Genomic DNA, 18251 nt, shown 5'->3' on the forward strand with positions numbered 1-18251 from the left:
CCATTATTTTCTTCTGAACCTTGCTTAAATATCACCCTATTCTTGGGCCTGATAAGAGTCACCTCTTACTACTGTACCAATAACATCCCATCTTATTTTTGTAGGGTGGGGAGGTAATTTCTTATTTATTTGTTTTAATGGAGGTACCAGGGGATTGAACCCAGGACCTCATGCATACTAAGCACATGCTCTACCACTGAGCTATACCCTCCCCCCACCAATAATACCCTATCTTATTTTATGTTACTCCAAGATACTCTTCAACTTGGACTTGTACATTTCCGCATGCTGGCACATGTGGATCTGGAGTCGGGATGTTGAGGCGAGCGCTGGGACTCTGGGGACTGCCATGAGCTGTGTGAAGACAGTCAGAACACAGGGCTTCATCTATTAATTACCTCAGCCCACCAGCTGGCATGTGAGCTCCATAAAACTGAGCTCTTTCTCCTGTTTATTCATTGTTGGAACTCAACCCTTGAAAAGGAGATATGCAAATATATATGTAACATATATATGTATATACTTAAAGATGCTTATTGCAAATGATTCATCCAGTAAAAAAAAAAATTGGAGGCAAAATGAATGCTCGTCAATTAGAAAATGGTGGCCTACGGTATGGTATATTTCACTGCCTGCTACTTTGGTCATCTCTCAACATACTTGCTGGATGAAAAAGTAGGTGCAATTACCCAGGTCTAGGCTGCTTTGAATGGAAGAGTCACAATAATAACCGGCCTTTCAGAGGTCATCAGTGTTGGCAGATTCACCATGGTGCACCTTGAACTGAATCAATGGGCAGCCTACTCAAGTCTTCCTTTACTTGGATATCTAGTAGAGAACGAGGCTATTGAAGAGAAGACCCACTCAGCTACTAAAACAGTTTGCAAACTTGAACTAGTTCTACACCCATAGGCCTTGGAGGATGTGGGGAGGGGTCAGTGACCCACGAAGAGGAGGAAGAAAGGACTCTGTTAAGTTGCAACATTTTAATAGTATTATTCTTCTAGAGCCATCCGCAAAGTACCTGAATACACGAATCTGGTTGACTCAGCATGAGGAAGGGAGTAATGAGATTGTTCAGGGAATGCAGGATTCTGTTGTGAACTAACACCAATCAGAGAAGCCCAACATGGTCTGTTGGTCTATGAGAAAGAGTATAGGTTTATGGAGGTCAAGGAACGATGGATTTGTGACTCAGGTGGGCCGCATGGACCGTGATCCTCTGTGTTATTTCCTGACCTTCAGGGTGCATAATAAAATACATGGACTCAGCAATTGGAAGATTCCCCATGGGGGAATCCCAAACTTGTGAGTAGGTGTGACCATGGTAGCACAGGTCAGGGGGAAGCCACAGAACTGCCTGGAACCAGGAAAATGGAACCAAAACCAAGTCTACTGCATCCCTGGAAGGGACTGAAGATGTCAGAGAGAGCCCCCGAGAGTTCAGCGCATTAGTGATGCTCCGTGGATTAGCTGGAAGGCGTGTTCGCAATGTTGATCTGTGGTTGTAGTTCAGAAGCACCTGTTGGTCAGCTACACTCTTGGTTTATGAGAATCATGCACTAGAAAAAAGCTACCAAGAAGGTCACAAACACAGTAGTCTGAGAGAAAGGTGGAGAGCAATGCAGGACTGTTGGGTCGGAAGATCATTCCCATCCACCGGGTGGACTGCCTCCCTGAACAAGAAATCAGAAAACCCGGGGGCTATTGGTTCTTATAATTGGACTGACTCTCCTTGTCTGCAGAGCTCCTCTGAGGCCTGTTGACCCAGAGGACAGCACTGAGCATGCCCAGGAGCAGGGGCACCTTCCGGAAGACCAGGAGAAGGAAGTGAATGCTGCCCAGTAGGGACCTGTGGAAGCAACAGGGTGACAGACAGTGAGCCCCACACTCAACAGGAGGTCCTGACGCTCCCCACTCTGCTTGGCCCTTGGGCCCAGGACCTGTGGCTACCACAGTCCACATAAGGACCCATCCTGGGCAGGGCAGCCCCACCAGAAGGACCTGTAGGGCCCTGACCTTCAACCTAAGAATTTCCCCCAAGACTTAGTATTGTGGACATAGGGCTGGATGTGGCCATGAGAAAAGTGTGAGGGAGACCCAGGGATCCAGGTGGGACCTGGGCCAGGAGAAGGATTCCTACCTAAGCCTTCCACGTTTGGAGGTTACACCATCTGGGGTACAGGAATCAATAATGCAGAGACTTGTTTGATGTCTGCTTGCCTGTAGAGTGCAATGACCATGAGGGCAGGGACTGTTCTGTTTCACTCACAGGGAGAAACTGGTACCTGCCCAATGCCTCCAAAAGCTCAGCCCTGGTACCAAAGTCCTGGGATGCGGGCCCTTTACCAAGAGTGTTGACTGGTATCAGGAATCTCCTGCCAAGATGCGGTGCTCCTGGTGGGTGCTGGCTGGGTTGTGGGAGAAGCTGGGGTACTTGTGGACCTCTCGGGGCTGGGGGCTGTAACTCGGGCTAAGGGAGAAGCACAGGTCAGGCCGGGTGCCCTCTCCCTGGGTCCCCACTCTCCATCACTGGTGTGGCTCTGCTCACACAGTCAAGGTCACTCAGGTGGTCTGCACAGATGTGCTGTGTCCAGCATCCCCCACGACTGCACCCAGGGTCACGACCGGCACCCTGGGTGCCCCTCCCCGGTCGCTCTCCAGGTGCATCCTGGCCAGGTGAGCACTTTCAGATACAGCGTGGTCCTTGCTCACCAGGAGATTTCAGAGTCTATGGAAAGAGTACCTGGCTCCAGGTCACCCCCAGCCACGGCCACACCTCTGTCCTCTTCACCCACCCTGGCAGGGGACAGACAGGGTGATGTTCACTGCGTAGGGATTGATCCAGAGCAGTGGGGCAGCCAGGGCCCTCGGGCATGGCTGATGGCTGGAGTGAGACGCAAATGAAGCAGACGTGCAACAGAGTCTGCCCTGAACGATGAGACCCATCTTGCTCTCAGCCCCTAACCTCTCAGCCAGGCCTGCCCCCCCCGGGGGGTGGGGAATGACTAGAAAGAAAGATCTAGAGCAACATAGACCTCTGTGGACCCTGCAGCACGTGGCCTGCCCTGAGGTCAAAGGACAGCCCTTTCCCTCACACACGCCGCAGTCCAGTGAACCCTCGATTCCTCACTCGTAAACAGGAACCAGCAAAGGGCGTGTTAAGGGAGACCTGTCCCGTGAGAGCAAAACTGGGACCGATCGGGGGGACCTCAGAGGAGCCGGAGACAATCTCAGGATGAGAGAACTCAAGGGACAGCGCAAACACAGGCGATCTCGTTTAGGCCCTTAGGAAACCAAACCAGCCTTCTGTTACAGAATTATTTGCAGCACATGGCGGTCGGTTTGGGGCCAGAACATCTCCTTGGAGCCCGTTTCCTCGTCCTTCTCCCTTTGCCTAAGGCAAGCAATTTCTGGGGTTTTCTGGGGGTATTTCTGGGTTTCCTCCTGTGGGTACGAGGTGCCAGAAAAAGACGGAGAGAAAGGGCCAGCCTGGAGTAGCAGGGTGGTCTCCACAGCATGACAGACACCTGTACAGGCTCTGGGGTTCCTCCCCATCCTTCTCTGTGGAGACCCCCGGGGACCACTGCTGTGAGGTTGCCGCCCCAGGACCCCTCCTGGGGCAGCAACAAGGGGGACACAGGGATGTCCTCTCATGGCCCTGCTGGGCCCGTTCCCATAGGGACAGCTGAGAGAGGGCCAGGAAGAGACACAGGGTCCCCTTACAAGTGGACTCCATCCTTGTGAGGACAGGAAGGCAGCCTGTCCCCAGACTCGGGCTCACTCTGCCCCCTCCACCCAGGAAAGCTTCCGAGGTGGACACAGAGAATCTAGAAGAGCCAGAGGTGGGCATGCGCTGTGAGCAGGCAGACCACTCACAAGCTGGGTCCTGATCCCTGACTCTGCCACCCCACGCTCCTACTCCAGATCTTTCCTGAGGGTCAGGGTCCCAGGTGCAGACCAGGCAGCCTCAGTGCCAATGTCGGGGGCTCACCTGGGAACACGGACACCACAACCTGGGCAACCTGGGAGGCGGAGTTCAGTGAAAGTGCTGTATGAATCCCACACAGGTAAATGCCTGCATCCTCCACTCTAAGGCTCTCCACGGTCACTGTGAAGGTGAGGTTTGCAGGATGGTCCCTGATGGACACGCGGCCACTCCTCACTTCTCTCTCTGACTCTCTGGTCTCCACCATCCTTCTCGGTAGGAAACATGGGAATTTGCACCAGTATTTGTTATTTTTAATGAATTCCTCCTCATACTGACACTGCACGCTCAGAGATCTTCCCTTGATGCCCGTCACTCTGCGGGGGCCACTCAGGGACCAACAGCCTGGAAAACACAGCCGAGTCCGGCTCCTTATCAGGTGAGCCGGGGTCAGGGGCACCCTGGGGTGTGAATCCCTCAAGGACCCCTGGGGTCTGGAGGAGGCTGAGGCAGGAGACAAGCCTTTCCTCAGACCCTGGGGAGGGTGAGCGGGGAGTAGCCTGCTCACAAAGGAGAGGGTGTCCTTGGAGACAGGATGGGATCAGGATGGGAAAATCTCTGTGAGTATATGTGTGTGATGCCCCAAGATGTCATTTCTGACTGTGACAATTGAGGTGTGACCACCACAGGCGTCCCCTCTCACTGGTGCTGCCCTATCCAGCCCAGTGGATGAGACTCACCTGCCTTGTGCACTGAATCCTCGTGGTCCCTGCTGAGGCAGGTGCTGGCTGTTCCTGGAAGCTTCTCTGCCTGCCCTCCCTCCCTCCTGTTGCGCTGCTGCTCACCCACCTCCACCCCCGCCCCTTCCACTTCCCCCAGAAGGGCTGAGCCCCTCACCTGGGACGTGGAGAAGCAGCAGAGCTGAAGGCAGCCACAGGGCCCCGTCCCTCGGGGTCATTCCTCCAGCGCAGATGTCACCTGCAGCAGCGCCAGACCCTGGGCAGGGACAGGGTGGACTCTCCTCAGAGGACTCACTCCAGTCCTCATGTCTGCTTTTCTGGGCCTCTCTGCTTCCTTGTCCAGCCCCGTGTCAGGTCAGGTGATCAGGGTGCAGGAGATTTGGGGATCCCGGGATCAGTGCCCTGGGCTCAATCCAGTGACTGGCCAAGTCCAGGGTACCTCGGATGGGGATGCTGCCCCCTCCCCACAGCTCCCAGTTGGTCGTCTCTCTCTCACACAGGCACCCTCGCACAGCAGGTCCAACCTGGGTCCTTCCTGGGTGGGGCCTCCCCGCCCTCTGTGATTTGCCATTTCCTTGTGGTCAGGATAGACAGTCCCAGGGTTGGATGTCAGACTCATCCATCCTCTCTGGCCTTGGTGGGGACCACAGAGGGGCTGTGTCTCCCAACCTGCAGCTCCAGGCACCCATGGAGCTCTGCCCCTGTGGGACCCCCAACTCTTCTGGCCACACAAGATGGTACTATGACCTCAGATGCGTCCAAAGGTCCTATTTTGGTTCTGGGTTCCCAATCAGGGTACCAATCCCCCAGGACATGGTTTTCCTCCTGGCAGGCTGATCCCCAGATGTAGACCTGGAGCAGCTGTCACCAACCCTCCGCATACCTCACTTTTCACTCTTTCTTCTCTTCAAAGTGCACTACATCATGAGATTCAGGACAGAGAACTGAGAATGGATGAGAGTTCACTCATGGAAGATGCTGAGTGGGAAGTTGGGGACCGTGGGGACATCCCTCACCATCTGAACCCCCCTCATGCCCTTTTACTGTTTATATGTTATACTGCAATAAAAGAATTAAAAAATCAAAAACCAAAGCACAAACATAAAAAATGAACACATACACATGCAGACAATGTAAGCATGAACTTATACCTCTAAATGTCTGCTTGACTTGGAGGGGGAAGGTATTGTCGGGTTATTTTGGTCTTTTTCACATAACGAAGAGGACATAGATGAATGTCCCTTCCTCCGAACTACCTTTCCAACAGATCAGAGGGTAAGCAAACTGATCAGAAGAGTATTGTAAGCCATAAGTGACAGTGTCAAGATCTGAACCCAGATTTCTCTGGCATGAATGCCCAGGTGTCTTTCCACTGCACCGTCACTCTGAAAGAGAGAGTGTAGGAGGTGGGTATAGCTCAGTGGTAGAGAGCATGCTCAGCATGTAGGAGGTCAATCTCCAGTACCTCCATAAAAAAAAAAAAAAATGAAGGTGAGAGTAGGCAAGGGCTAGTAAAAGGGAGAAGCACAAAATTCAGACCCAGGAAACAGAATGAGAGGGATGTTGGGCAGCTGGTGGCCATGGTAACCCATATTGAGAAATGGCCCAGGAGTTGCTGATTCCTGTCTTTTCCCCTCACCACGGTTTCTCCTGCCTCTCTCACTTCCCTGGTGCATCTTTTCAGAAAACACTTCTTGAACTAAAAGCAGTTTCTGCCGGCTCCTAGCCGGGCCGATGGGTTGGAAGATCCAACAGGTGGACAGGGCAATGGCAGCAGTAACTTAGGAAACGCATTTGGTTTTAGGTGTGAGTGCCTGCTGTGATGGTTCATTTTAGGTGTCAGGTTGACACATACATGGGGTGCCCAGATTACACCTTTTTTCTGGGTGTGTCCACGAGGATGTTTCCAGATGAGACTGGCAATTGAATGCGTAGACTCGGTAAAGCAGGTTGCCCTCCCCAGTGGAGGTGGGCATCGCGTCCAATCTGACCAATAAAATTAGCATGACAGGCAGATTTTATTGGATAAAGGATGGATTTTATTGCTAAAGGAAGGAGGAACTCAGCCTTTCCTGCCTGGTTGCTCCCTGCTTCTGGTTCTTAGACTTTTGAACTTGGAATGAATTACGCTACCATTTTTCCTGGGTCTCCAGCTGGTGGACAGCACATGGTGGCATTCCCCAGCCTCCATAAGTGTGTGAGTCAATTCCTTATACTAAATATCTTCAAATACATACATCTCTTGCTCTGCTTCTCTAGAGAACCCCAGGAATTTCCTTCTTCAGATCTCAAGACTGCACATGAAGACCTAACTCAGAAAGAGCCCGGTGAGGACTTGACACAGAGAGACCCCCGATCTCCCCAGGCCGACCCCCCTCTCACCTGCAGTGACTTTCACACGGACATTCCCCAGAGCTGATGAAATGTTTGTGTTTCAAGGGGCTGCTCTAGGGAAACAGAGCAAAAAGCCTGAAAAGTCAGGCTGAGCATTAAATAGCATGGGGACCATCCAGAGTGAATTGGGTCTCTCTTCCCCAAGGGAAGAAATAATTAAACTAAGATCAAATTAAAGCCAAATGATTGTCCTTCTTTGAGGGAGAATCAGGGGTACCTGCTTTCATGCTCTGTGGCTTTCAGGGCCTCTCTAAGGTCCAGAGAAACCTGAGCCACTTATATTTTTTGACGCTCATCTCAGCATCTCAAAAAAAGAGACACCAAATTAGGGCTACAAATTTGTGGTATATTTTAATTTTTAATTTTTTTAAATTATTATTATTTCTAATTGAAGTACAGTTGATTTACAATGTTTCGGTCTACAGCAAAGGAATTCAGTTATACATGTATACATATATATCTGTCTCCTTTTTCAGACTCTTTTCCATTATAGGTTATTACAAGACATGGAACAGAGTTCTCTGTACTAAACAGTAGGTCCTTGTTAGTCGTGTATTTTAAATGTATAAAGTTCACAAATCAACTTTGTGTAACTTAATTGGCCATAAAGTATCATTAATTGGGCCATAAAATGATTATTGGATTAAAATTTTAATTTACTGGTGGTCTGATAGGCATAAAGCACATGCATAACTATGTAGGATGAACACTTCTGTCAATGCAGCCCTGTGGTCCTATAGATCATTCGGTTTAGAGATAATGTGAAAGACTAAATTTGAGGCCCTTCGTGGGGTGCTAGGCCAGGGCCAGACTGCAGGTCTCCCCCTCTGTCACTGCAAGACAGATCTTGCCCCCTGGCGTCTCCCCCATTTCAACTGTCTCTCTTGGTTCCTGCACCTCTGTTTCTCATCCTCACATGCTCCCCTGGGCCTTTCCTGGCACTGGTCATAGAGCTGGTTCCCTTGTTCATGGAAAATATGAAGAAACACAGACAGCTGCTGCCACTCCAAGTTCCCCGCTAGTCGAACGTGTTCAGCAGGGGGCCCTGGGTCTCTCCACCTCTCCCAGAGGGTAAGAAATCCAGAGAGGCAGCGTGAGTGTTGCTTCTCAGTAGAGCTGAAGACTCGGACTGGACTCCGTCGTGACCTCATCTTTCCTGCCTGGTTCTGACCCCTCCCCTGGGGCATGCCTCTTTAGGGCCTTGATCTACTCCAGGTTGAACTGCCCATTGGGCTCCAGACTTCTGCTTGTACCTTGAGCCCTGAGCCCTGACCCCTGAATGTCTGAATCCACATCTGACTAGTTCCCAAGGAGACAAGTTGATCCCTACTCAGACGGTTCAGGCGGATGAGCTGTAGGAAGGACCCAGTCTGGAGAGGAAAGGCTGTCAGGATACAATGGGTCTAGTTCAAATACTCCTAGTGGCCAGGATCAGGATATTCAAGTCAGCCAGGAGGGACCCAGCAGCCGAGACACCCTCCTGTTAGAGCAGAATTATTTGTAGTCCTTGAAGAAGTGAATCTCTGCAGTCACTCGCGCCATCTGTTGGTGGCTTGAAGAACTGCCACAAGCCTGCTCTGGTTAATTTCTGTTCTTACCCACAGGCTCAGGAAACAGACATGCTTCTGTACTTGAGTATCAAGCTGTGTCAACCATCCCTCCAGATCCCTCCAGACAGAGGCTGGACCTCAAGGAAAGGCTCCAGTCCCTTGGAAAAGGATATTTGGTCTTGAGTGAGGTAGATTCGAGCTCAGGTTTGGACTCCTGTTTCGGGTAGGAGTAGGGTGCTTTGCAAGAACAGAAATCACAGAAAGAAAAATAAGGTGGATCCTCTAAGAATGCACTACCCAAGGAGGGGGCCTAAGAGCGCTGAGTGCAGAGACTTAAGGGTACTGGAGTACGCAAGAGATGAGACCCTCGGGAATGCAGAGATGCCCAGCTGGCTTGGCTGAGTGAGCAGCTTTGGGTGCTCCCAGTCCAGCGAGGGATTCTCAGGCTGGGGTGTTTGCTTCCTGGTTCTGGAGTTGGAGCAATTCTGAGCCTGCAGGTAAAATTTTAGGAGACCCAGGTGTGGACCTGAGATAGGCGGGGGTGGGGGGGCTCCTCTCCTGTACAGTCAGTTCTCCATGGTACCTCAACCAGCAAGCCTGATGACTGACACGGGACTCAGACACGGGAGAGGCTCCCAGCAAGGTAAACTGCATCTCTACCCACTTCTCAGAGAGAAAGAGGCTCTATTTTATGGAGACAGTGTTTTTGACGTTGGATTAGAGGAAACAACACAGTGGGGGAGAGGGCTTACTCAGGGTCCTCACCGCCCTGGCTCCTTCTTGACCCAGCCGCTGCCTTTGCCCAGTCCTTCCACTCTCGCTCCCTCACCTGCCTGAGGCTGTCATCTGAGAGGCCATCCCTGGCCTCTGTCACCCCATCCTCTGAACTCTGGTCTGTTTTTCTCCATCTGTTTATTATAAACCCTGGTCTGTTTATTATAAACCAGTATTATTTCTTTATTTTCTGAAAACACCCGTTAGAATATAAAGCCCATGTTTTGGCGATGGCTCTACCCCCAGCACCTAGAAACATGCCTGGCACTTACTAAGCTCTTTGTGAGTATTCGGAGAATGAATAAAGGAATAAAGAAATCCTAAGTTGAGAATCCACACCTTGGGGGAAAGGTACTCAGGTGAGTAAGATCACAGAAAAGCAGCCCCCTTACCTCGGGGTCCCCTGGCCAGACGTGCTGTGCCTGGCGCTCTCTCCTAGGGAGTTAGGAGTTCTGGGGGCTCTAGTGGAAGGCTCTCCCCCGTCCTCCCCAGCCAAGCACCAGACACATACATTATATACACACTTTTGTGTATGTGATATATTTCATTACAATTTTTAGTTTTTAAAATAAGTCTCTAGCAATAAGGTGAAAAGAGATATAAGATTCAGGGTCAGAAGTTCCTTCCTCTCTAGTCTGAGTGGCTGTGTCTCTGGACAGGCTGTCGATGCGCGAGGGGAGAGGCAGATTGTCTGGGTCAGGCTGACTCTTGTTTCCCCACCAGTTGCTCGCTGAGGCCTGTTGACCCAGAGGACGGCACTGAGCGTGCCCAGGAACAGGGGCACCTTCAGGAGGACAAGGAGCAGGAAGTGGACACTGCTGAGCAGGGATCTGTGGGAGACACAGCGACTGGCCCAGGCTACGCCCCATCCCCATCTTTCTTTGTGCCCAGGTCCTGTGGCCTCAAAATCAGTATCAGCATCACCCCTGGTTGGTACCAAAGCCAGAGCACCCCATGCTGAGGGCCACAGACTACTGAACTCGAGTGTCAGGACCCAGCAGACAGGTGCAGGAGGATGTGGTGGTGAGGAACAGAGAGGAGGAGAGATGTAGGGACCCTGGCCCCGGAAACAGCTTTCTGAACCCACGTGCTGATCTATCAGCCATCAGCACTCCCAGGAACTCAGCTCTCACTGGGACCAACTTCAAGGATGAAATGTCCCCTTAGAACCACTCCTCAGTCAAATTAAGGTCTTCACTCATGCTCAAATACCTTCATGGGAGCAGCTCTTCTGCTTAAATGGTTCGACAATCTCAGTTCCATGGAGTGACCTCTCCAAGCTCACCCCTCACCTCCTGGGTCCCAGGACCTGCCCTCATTCCAGCTCCTCACAAATGCTGTGTCCTCTCCCCACACCGTGCCTTTGTTTAATCTCCCCACCCACCCTCTTCCTGGCTTGCAGTCTAGGGGTACAGCAGATGCCCTTCCAGGTCCTCTCCAAGATTACTTCCCTCCTGGCATGTATCCTGGTCCTCTGCCCTGTATCCTCTTTGCCCACTTGAACTCCTGGCAGCTGCGGACAGTCTTGGACCCGCCTGTGGTTTCCCACCTCAAGCTCCTGCATCCTTTGCCCAAGGGCTATCTCTAGCTTTCAGGACAGGGTTGGGGGCACATGGCTGACTGAGCAAAGTAGGCCAGACATGCCACAGAATTCATTCCCCAACTAGTGACCCTCTGCCTGGACACTCTTTCTCCAGATTCTTGTTTGATGGGCTCTCCCACTTCCTTCAGGTCTCTGCTCAAATGACACTTTGTTTGAGAAGCCTTCTGTCATCACTTTGTGTGAAATTAGCAACCCTACAGTCTTCTCCCACCATGAGGACAGATGTGTGTGGATCACGACCTCAGCTTCCTCACCACGCAGTGGGCCAGTTCCAAGGAATGTCCTACACTGTCTCTCTGAGGGTGGCCAGTGGGACTGAGCCCGGCTGCTACAACTCTCTCATTCATGTCCACTCCATTGGCTTTCCCCATTTCCCTCTCCCTCACCATATGTCCTGGGATCACCCCTCTGCAACTAATTGCACCTAAATCCTTGTCTTAGGACTTGGTTTTGAGAAAACCCAAACTAAGACAAGTTTCTTTGTTTTTTGTTTTCACTCAGCATCATAATAGCCTTCTTCATGCCCCATCATCTTCCCACGCACCCTCACCCTGTCCTTAGACACCTGCTTAATTTTCCTCCATAGTAATTACCATTAACTGACATTTCCTCTATCTATCTACCTGTCCAACTATCTACCTACCTATCCATCTATCACCTTTATCTGTCATCTATCTATCCATCCTGTCACATCTCTCCATCTCTACCAATGGTCATCTGTCTATTCCTATGTATGTATCTATTATCCATCCACCCATTTATCCGTAGCTATCTATCTATCTATCTACCTATCCATCTATCATCTGTCTTATCCATTTTGCCCCTGTTTACATCTACCCATTTGAAAGAAACTTCCTTGAGAGCAAACCTTGCCTTTTTTTCACCACCATATTCCCAAGACTTTGGATATGTTCCCAGCACACAGTAAGTAAATTAAGTATTTGTTGAGTGGTGACTAATCGAGGAAATCTGTGTCCAGAAAGCCCTACCCTAGGGAAGAAGCCATGCAGATGGTAGAAGACCCTGGGACACGTGCACCTTACCCTTGGTGCTGGCTGAGAGGTCCAGGTGTCCTTGCTGCTGGAGGTTGTTGCCGAGGGGTGGGGGGGGGAACAGTGAAAGGTGAAGAACAGAGATCCAGTGCCCTCTCTCCAGCCAGCTACCTGTCACCTGCATGGGTCTGACTTCATGAAGCAGAGGGAACTCAGGGAAAGGGCTGGACAGATGTTCTGGGACCATCATCCCCCCATAGTCAGACCCAGGCTTGACCAACGTGCAGGAGACTCTCCCTCTGCTCTGCAGCCGGGTGGACGCTTTATAAACCAGGACCAGAGAATCATCGCCTTCTGCCAGTAAGCATTTCAGTGCTCCTCATCTCGCTGAAAACAGGAGTGCGTGAAGGTCAGTACAGGAGTTAGGTCCCAACCCCCGGCCAGTGCATCCGCATACCACCCCCACCCCGACTTTGTCTACCCCCACAGAAGACTGGAGCTTGCTTCTGGGGAGTTTGAAAGCAGGGACGCCTCACATGGCTGATGGCTAGAGAGCGCCACCAGCCCCAAACAGGGAAGGTAGGTGGAATCTGCCTCTGGAAAGTGGGACCCCCTTGGCGCACCCAGATCCTCAGACATTGGCAGCTTAACCTCCATTCCCTCAGGCAGGAGACTGGAGAATCCGCACTGGCTCAGTGGCCAACCAGGAAGAAGGACATAATACAGAGACACCTAGGGACCCGGAGGAAAACAGCCCAGTGTCTGGGCAGTCACCTGAAGGTGAGGCGCCTCCCCCAGCCCCCCACAAGCCCCTCCCTCAGCTCCAAGCTCAGGGCCAATCTCAGATTCTTCTTTCCTTCTTCACAGTTTTATAAATTTAATAATCCATAAAGCAAGTATGGCCACATTCTGAAATGCACATAGACAAGACCTTCTAAGGAACACCTCATGAAACATGAAAGAGAGGAACCAACACAAAGGAAAAAAAAAAGAAACTCAGAGGAAGCTGAGACAATGCAGGAAGCAGAAGAATAAAAAAGAATATCCTTAGATTGATAAGGGGTGATACAGCGCTTATGAAACAAGAACAAGCTGAAAGAGAGAAAGAAAGGAAGAAAAGAAAGAAAGAAAGAAAGAGAAAGAAAGAGAAAGAAAGGAAGAAAGGAAGGAAGGAAGGAAAGAAAAGGTAGAAAGAAAGAGAGAGAAAGGAAGGAAGAAAGAAAGAGAGAAAGAAAAAAGAAAGAAAGAAAGAAGAAAGAAAGAAAGAAAGAAAGAAAGAAAGAAAGAAAGAAAGAAAGAAAGAAAGAAAGAAGGAAAGGAAGGAAGGAAGGAAGGAAGGAAGGAAGGAAGGAAGGAAGGAAGGAAGGAAGGAAGGAAGGAAGGAAGGAAGGAAGGAAAGGAAGGCTTATAAAAAGATTAAGAAACAAAATTCAAAAAGAAAAATGCTGTGTTAGAGGTCCCCCTCCCACTTCTGCCTTGTTGGGTCCAGGGGTTTTGAGGCTCCCTCCTGCCTGACCAAGAGTCCAGAGAGGGAAGGTGCAGAAGTCAGAGAGGATGCCAGACAGACAGACAGACAGAAACATACTGAAGCCAGACAGAGGGCTGAGGGCCCCCTCTTGGGCTTTCCCACAAAGCCCTCTGGCCCACAGCCAAGTGGCCAGGGCCTCCGGAAAATGCAAGAAATGGGTTTTCCCCGGGGCTAGCACAGCCGTCAGGGGCTGAGGAAAGGCCCAGGGGGAAGGGCTGGGGCTGGAGCTTGGATTTCTGGAGCAGGGATCACGCCATCAGAGGGGTGAGGCTGGCAGTCTGGGTCACCTCTGAGCCTGGACCATCTCAGGGTTCCTCTCCTGATCCTGGGTGAGACTTGGGGCCCTGGCTCTTGAGAGGCCTAAATCCTGAGAGCTCAAGTCAAGGGGGAGTGAGAAGGGAACCCCTTGGTTGGACCCTCCATCCCCACACATAAAGCCCTGTGAGGACAGGGAGGTGGCAAGAGCCTCTCAGTCCTGATGGAGCTGACGATACAGGGCCCTCCCCAACTCTGCCAGCCTCCCAATCCCTGAGGTCCAGAGTGTCAGGACCTAGGGCAGTGGCAGGGACCTGGAAGTCACACACACTCTACTCACACCCTCACACTCTTTCACACTCACTCTTCCACACCTGACACACATACACTTCCTACACACTCACATTTACACCACACACTTGGTCTTGAATCTCTGATGCACAAACACCAGCTCAGTTCTTCTCTCCTGGATTGAAATTTCCTTGGATGCTCTGCAGAGATGAGCTCAGATTCCTTCATCACTGGTACCAGAGAAAAGGAGGGTCTTACCTGGGGAAACAATCACCTGAACCTGGAAAAAGGGTTCAGGCAGGAAGCCAAGGAGTCCTTTCTGCAGGATCATTGTAACCCCACACCTGTATTTTCCTGCATCGGCTGCAGTGAGGTTCTCCAAGGTCACGGTGAAGGTGAGGTCCCCAGGATGGTCCACAATGGACACTTGGCCCCACCTCACCTCTTCTTTGGCCTCTGGCCTGCATGATCTGGTGCCAAAGTAGCAAGCATGGTTGTCTGCAACAGTATTTGTAAAAGGCCTTATATTCCTTCTTGTACCAACATTGTATGCTCCAGGATCCCCTCACGGTGCCTGTCACGTTGTGGGGGCACTCAGAGTCAAAAAGCGTGGGAAACACAATCAGTATTGTTTTCACCCTGAAGACACTGAGCCAGAGGAGCCTTGGGTGTCAGGTCCTCTGGAAGCCCGGAGGTCACCCTGAAGCCAGAGGAAGGAAAGGTCAGGAGCCAGGGAGGTAGGAGCTGTTTGCAGACCCCAGGGGGAGATCTAAGGAGCCATCTGGTGTGGATTATGAGGCTTAAGAGGCCATACCCAGCCAGTGTGAGCTCAGCTAACTTGGAATGTGAGGGGGAGAAGAAGACTTCGGTGGCCCCAGATAGGTTCTGGGTCCCCAGAAGTGTCAGTCCTGTGAGGGGACACCTGTCCCCATCGAACACCAAGAACTGAATGAAGCCACTGAGTGTACTCTGAATAAATAGATGAATGGATGGATGGATGGATGGATGGATGGATGGATGGATGGATAGATGGATGGATGGATGGATAGATGGATGGATGGATAAATGGATGGATGAATGGACTAGGAAATAGAAAATAAGAATGGGAAGCAGGAGAAACTGGGTGAAGCGCAGTCCAGGGGGCTAGGATGAAGCCTCCAGCTTCTGGTTATGCCCTCTTCTCAAATGCTCATCCATGGGCCCCAGGCTCATAACCCCTGCTGGTATAGATGGAGCCTCTGCTCACAGGTCTGGGTCACACAGGACACGGGCCATGGGATAAAAAGAGGCCACTTAGGAAGGGGCTTTTCTTGGCCATGATCCAAGGACAGCCACACTTTGATTTCCCTCCTGGGATAGAATCCTGTAGCAACACTTGCCATCACCCTATGTCTTGGGGGGGCTCCCTGCTCCATGCTGATGACCCACCAGAGGTTCCTTCCCTCCCCAACCCCTCAGTAGCTCCCCACTAGCCTTGGCATGCCTGGGGCTTCATCTCCAGGCCCTCTGCCACCTCCAAGATTACGACATTGTCCTCCCTCCTCCAGTCACTCTGGAGGCCCTGGTTCCAAATAACTAGGACCCAGCTCCCTAAACTCCCTGCTTCCTGCCTGGAGAGTCACGCTGGCTCCAGACACCGGAGGCGTCATCAGTGCTCCAGGGAACAGCTGCTGTCTGATCTGCTCTTGACAGAAAGGTGGTTAACCCAGGGCAAGGGGCTGTTGAGAAATGGTTTTGGCAAAATACTGAACTTCTGAAAAAGAACTGGATATGCAATCTATCTACTTATCGCCCATCTCTATGTCTGTCCATTTGTCCAACCAATCATCCTTCCATCCCTCCCTTTCCCTTTCCCTCTCCCTCCATCCACTCATTCAGCCATCCAGGCAATCCTGTCATCCACAGATTGTGAGGCTTTTGCTATTTTTTACCCTAAAATCAAAATAAAAACCATACTTTCTGCTTCTTCATTTTGAACATCTTGCATTTTTTCACTTTACTTCCCAGCAAGTTAAAGTGGCCTGTTTTCTACATCAGAGTGCTGTCTGCCTCTCCCATCCACAGTCCCTAAAGCAGTGGTTCCCAATCAAGGGTGAACCCACAAACCCAAGGTCAATTGACCTTCAACAAAGGAGGCAAGGCTGTACAATGGGGAAAAGACAGTCTCTTTGGCGAGTGGTGTTGGGAAAGCTGGACAGCCGCACGTAAAGCAATGAAGCTAGAACGCTCCCTCACACCATACACAAAAATAAACTCGAGTGGCCAAAAGGCTTAACCGTAAGACAGAACGCCATAAATCTAGAAGAAAACATAGGCAAAACATTCTCTGACATAAATCTTGGCAATGTTTGCCTAGGTCAGTCTACCAAGACAATAGATATAAAAGCAAAAATAAACAAATGGGACTTAATTAAACTTTTAAGATTTTTCACAGCAAAGGAAACCATAAACAGAACGAAAAGATAACCTATGGACTGGGAGAAAACATTTGCAAACGATGTGACTAACAAAGGCTTAACTTCCAACCAAGAGTGATATTGCGTGTCAGAGGAGATCTGGCAAAGTTTGGAAACATTTTTGATGATCTCAGTTGAGGTGGGGAGTTGCTACTGGCATGGAGTGAGTAGAGACCAGGGATGCTGTTAAACATCCTACAGCGCGCAGATCAGCCCCCCACCACGCAGAGCGGTCCAGCCCCGACGTCAGCAGTGCTGAGGTTGAGGAACCTTGCTGGAGGGGGCAAAAGGCCTCAACCTGAAGACTTCCAGACTCAGGCTTGGGCCTCTAGGGAGCAGGGGCAGCGGCCCTGAGCCCTCTCTGTGCAATCGTTGCTGTTCTCGGCTCAGGCTCTGGGGGCGCTATTCTCTCCGTTTCTGGGGGCGGGGCGGGGCCAGGTGAAGCGAGGCACACGGGTGGCTTCAGAGCTGGACTTGGACTCAGCAGACTCTTTCAGTTGCAGAAGCCCCACCCTTTAAGATATGGGAACCACTTCCTCAGGTCTGGATCGAAAACATCGTGAGAGACCCTGGGAGTGACACTCAGAGCCTCCCTCTCCTCTGATGCTCCGCCAGACCCTGACCCTGAGCTAGCATGGCCATCTCCCCCAGCCCACCCTAGCCCACCCCTACAGCAAGCTCCTTGCCCCACCAGCGCCTCAAAAAGAAATGTTCGATTTCTCCTTCCACCATCATTTATGGAAATTCTCAGACCAGGACTGTTGACAAGTTCCCAGCAGTGTCACATTCCAGGGGTCCACAGTGCAGAGCCCCAGGAATCAGACAGGGGCAGGCCACTCCCACCCCCACACCTTCCACTGGCCAGACATAGGCTCCCACGTGGAGATGCATCAGTGCCTGGAGATACATAAATGGATATTCACAAGGGGACTTAGTAGTAGTATATTGTATTGCATTGTAAAGTATAATGTACTATAATACATTGTATTATAAAGATGTGAGATACAAACACACACACACACACACACACACACACACACACACACACACAGGAATACTATTCAGCCATAAAAAATGAAAAATGAAATAATGTCATTGCAGCAACATGGATGGACCTAGAGATGATCATAGTAAGTAAGTCAGACAGAGAAAGACAAATATCATATGATATCATTTATATGTGAAATCTAAAAAAATGTTACAAATGAACTTATTTACAAAACGAAGAGACTCACAGACATAGAAAACAAACTTACAGTTATCAAAGGAGAAAGGCAGGGGGAGGGGTAACTTCTCCTCATCTCTCTGGCGTATGAAGATGCTATTCCTGATTTTAAAAATGATGGTAATAATGACTCAAGTGGCCAAATTTACTTAGGGCTTAGAACGGCTCACTCTGTGGGAAACGTTTTACATTTCGTCCTCATCCCACCCCAGTGAGGAAATACTGTGAGCTAGGGTTTTTACACAGACACCTCATACCCTTTTTCCTTATGCCTTTAGTTCTCCTCCTCCTATCGCCACCCTTTCTGCCAGCGCATACTTCACTACACCCAGCACAGCCCCGCTCACCTGGGACCCAGAGAAGCAGCAGAGCTGACAGCAGCTACATGGCCCCAACTCCCTGGGGGATGCCCTCAGCTACAGCTTGTCCTGAGGCTGGAACTTTCCCATCCAGGGTTTGCTCACCCAGCTCCTTCTTCTGCTTTTCTTGGCACTTTTCTGCTTCCTTTGTCAGCC

General features: G+C 50.8%; 2 protein-coding genes across 2 annotated transcripts; both read right to left on the reverse strand.

Annotated features, from left to right (window-relative positions):
• Positions 1-1704: 1704 nt before the first annotated feature.
• LOC140686156 (protein CD300H-like) lies at positions 1705-4886 on the reverse strand. The gene is made up of 5 exons (XM_072939106.1): positions 4826-4886; positions 3995-4333; positions 2534-2541; positions 2350-2447; positions 1705-1852 (listed from the first exon to the last, which is right to left on the reverse strand). The coding sequence occupies exons 1-5, from the start codon at positions 4884-4886 to the stop codon at positions 1705-1707; spliced, it is 654 nt and encodes a 217-aa protein (XP_072795207.1).
• A 3194-nt stretch (positions 4887-8080) lies between these two features.
• On the reverse strand, positions 8081-15330 carry LOC140686157 (protein CD300H-like). Its single transcript, XM_072939108.1, is given in 6 exon segments — positions 8081-8121; positions 10107-10216; positions 13797-13869; positions 14314-14501; positions 14503-14703; positions 15302-15330. Coding segments are annotated over 6 exon segments (642 nt in total).
• Between the last annotated feature and the right edge of the window lie 2921 nt (positions 15331-18251).

This window comes from Vicugna pacos, chromosome 16 (assembly GCF_048564905.1).
Source record: "Vicugna pacos chromosome 16, VicPac4, whole genome shotgun sequence".
Lineage (NCBI taxonomy): Eukaryota > Metazoa > Chordata > Mammalia > Artiodactyla > Camelidae > Vicugna > Vicugna pacos.

Excerpts from the sequence above, each read along its gene's own strand:
- LOC140686156 (XM_072939106.1), bottom strand. The coding sequence starts at position 4,886 with ATGACCCCGAGGGACGGGGCCCTGTGGCTGCCTTCAGCTCTGCTGCTT. Across the intron at positions 4,334-4,825 it reads GCTGCTTCTCCACGTCCCAG|GCTGTTGGTCCCTGAGTGGC; the intron begins GTGAGGGGCTCA and ends TGTGTTTTCCAG. Across the intron at positions 1,853-2,349 it reads GATACCAGTCAACACTCTTG|GTCCCTACTGGGCAGCATTC; the intron begins GTAAAGGGCCCG and ends TTGCTTCCACAG.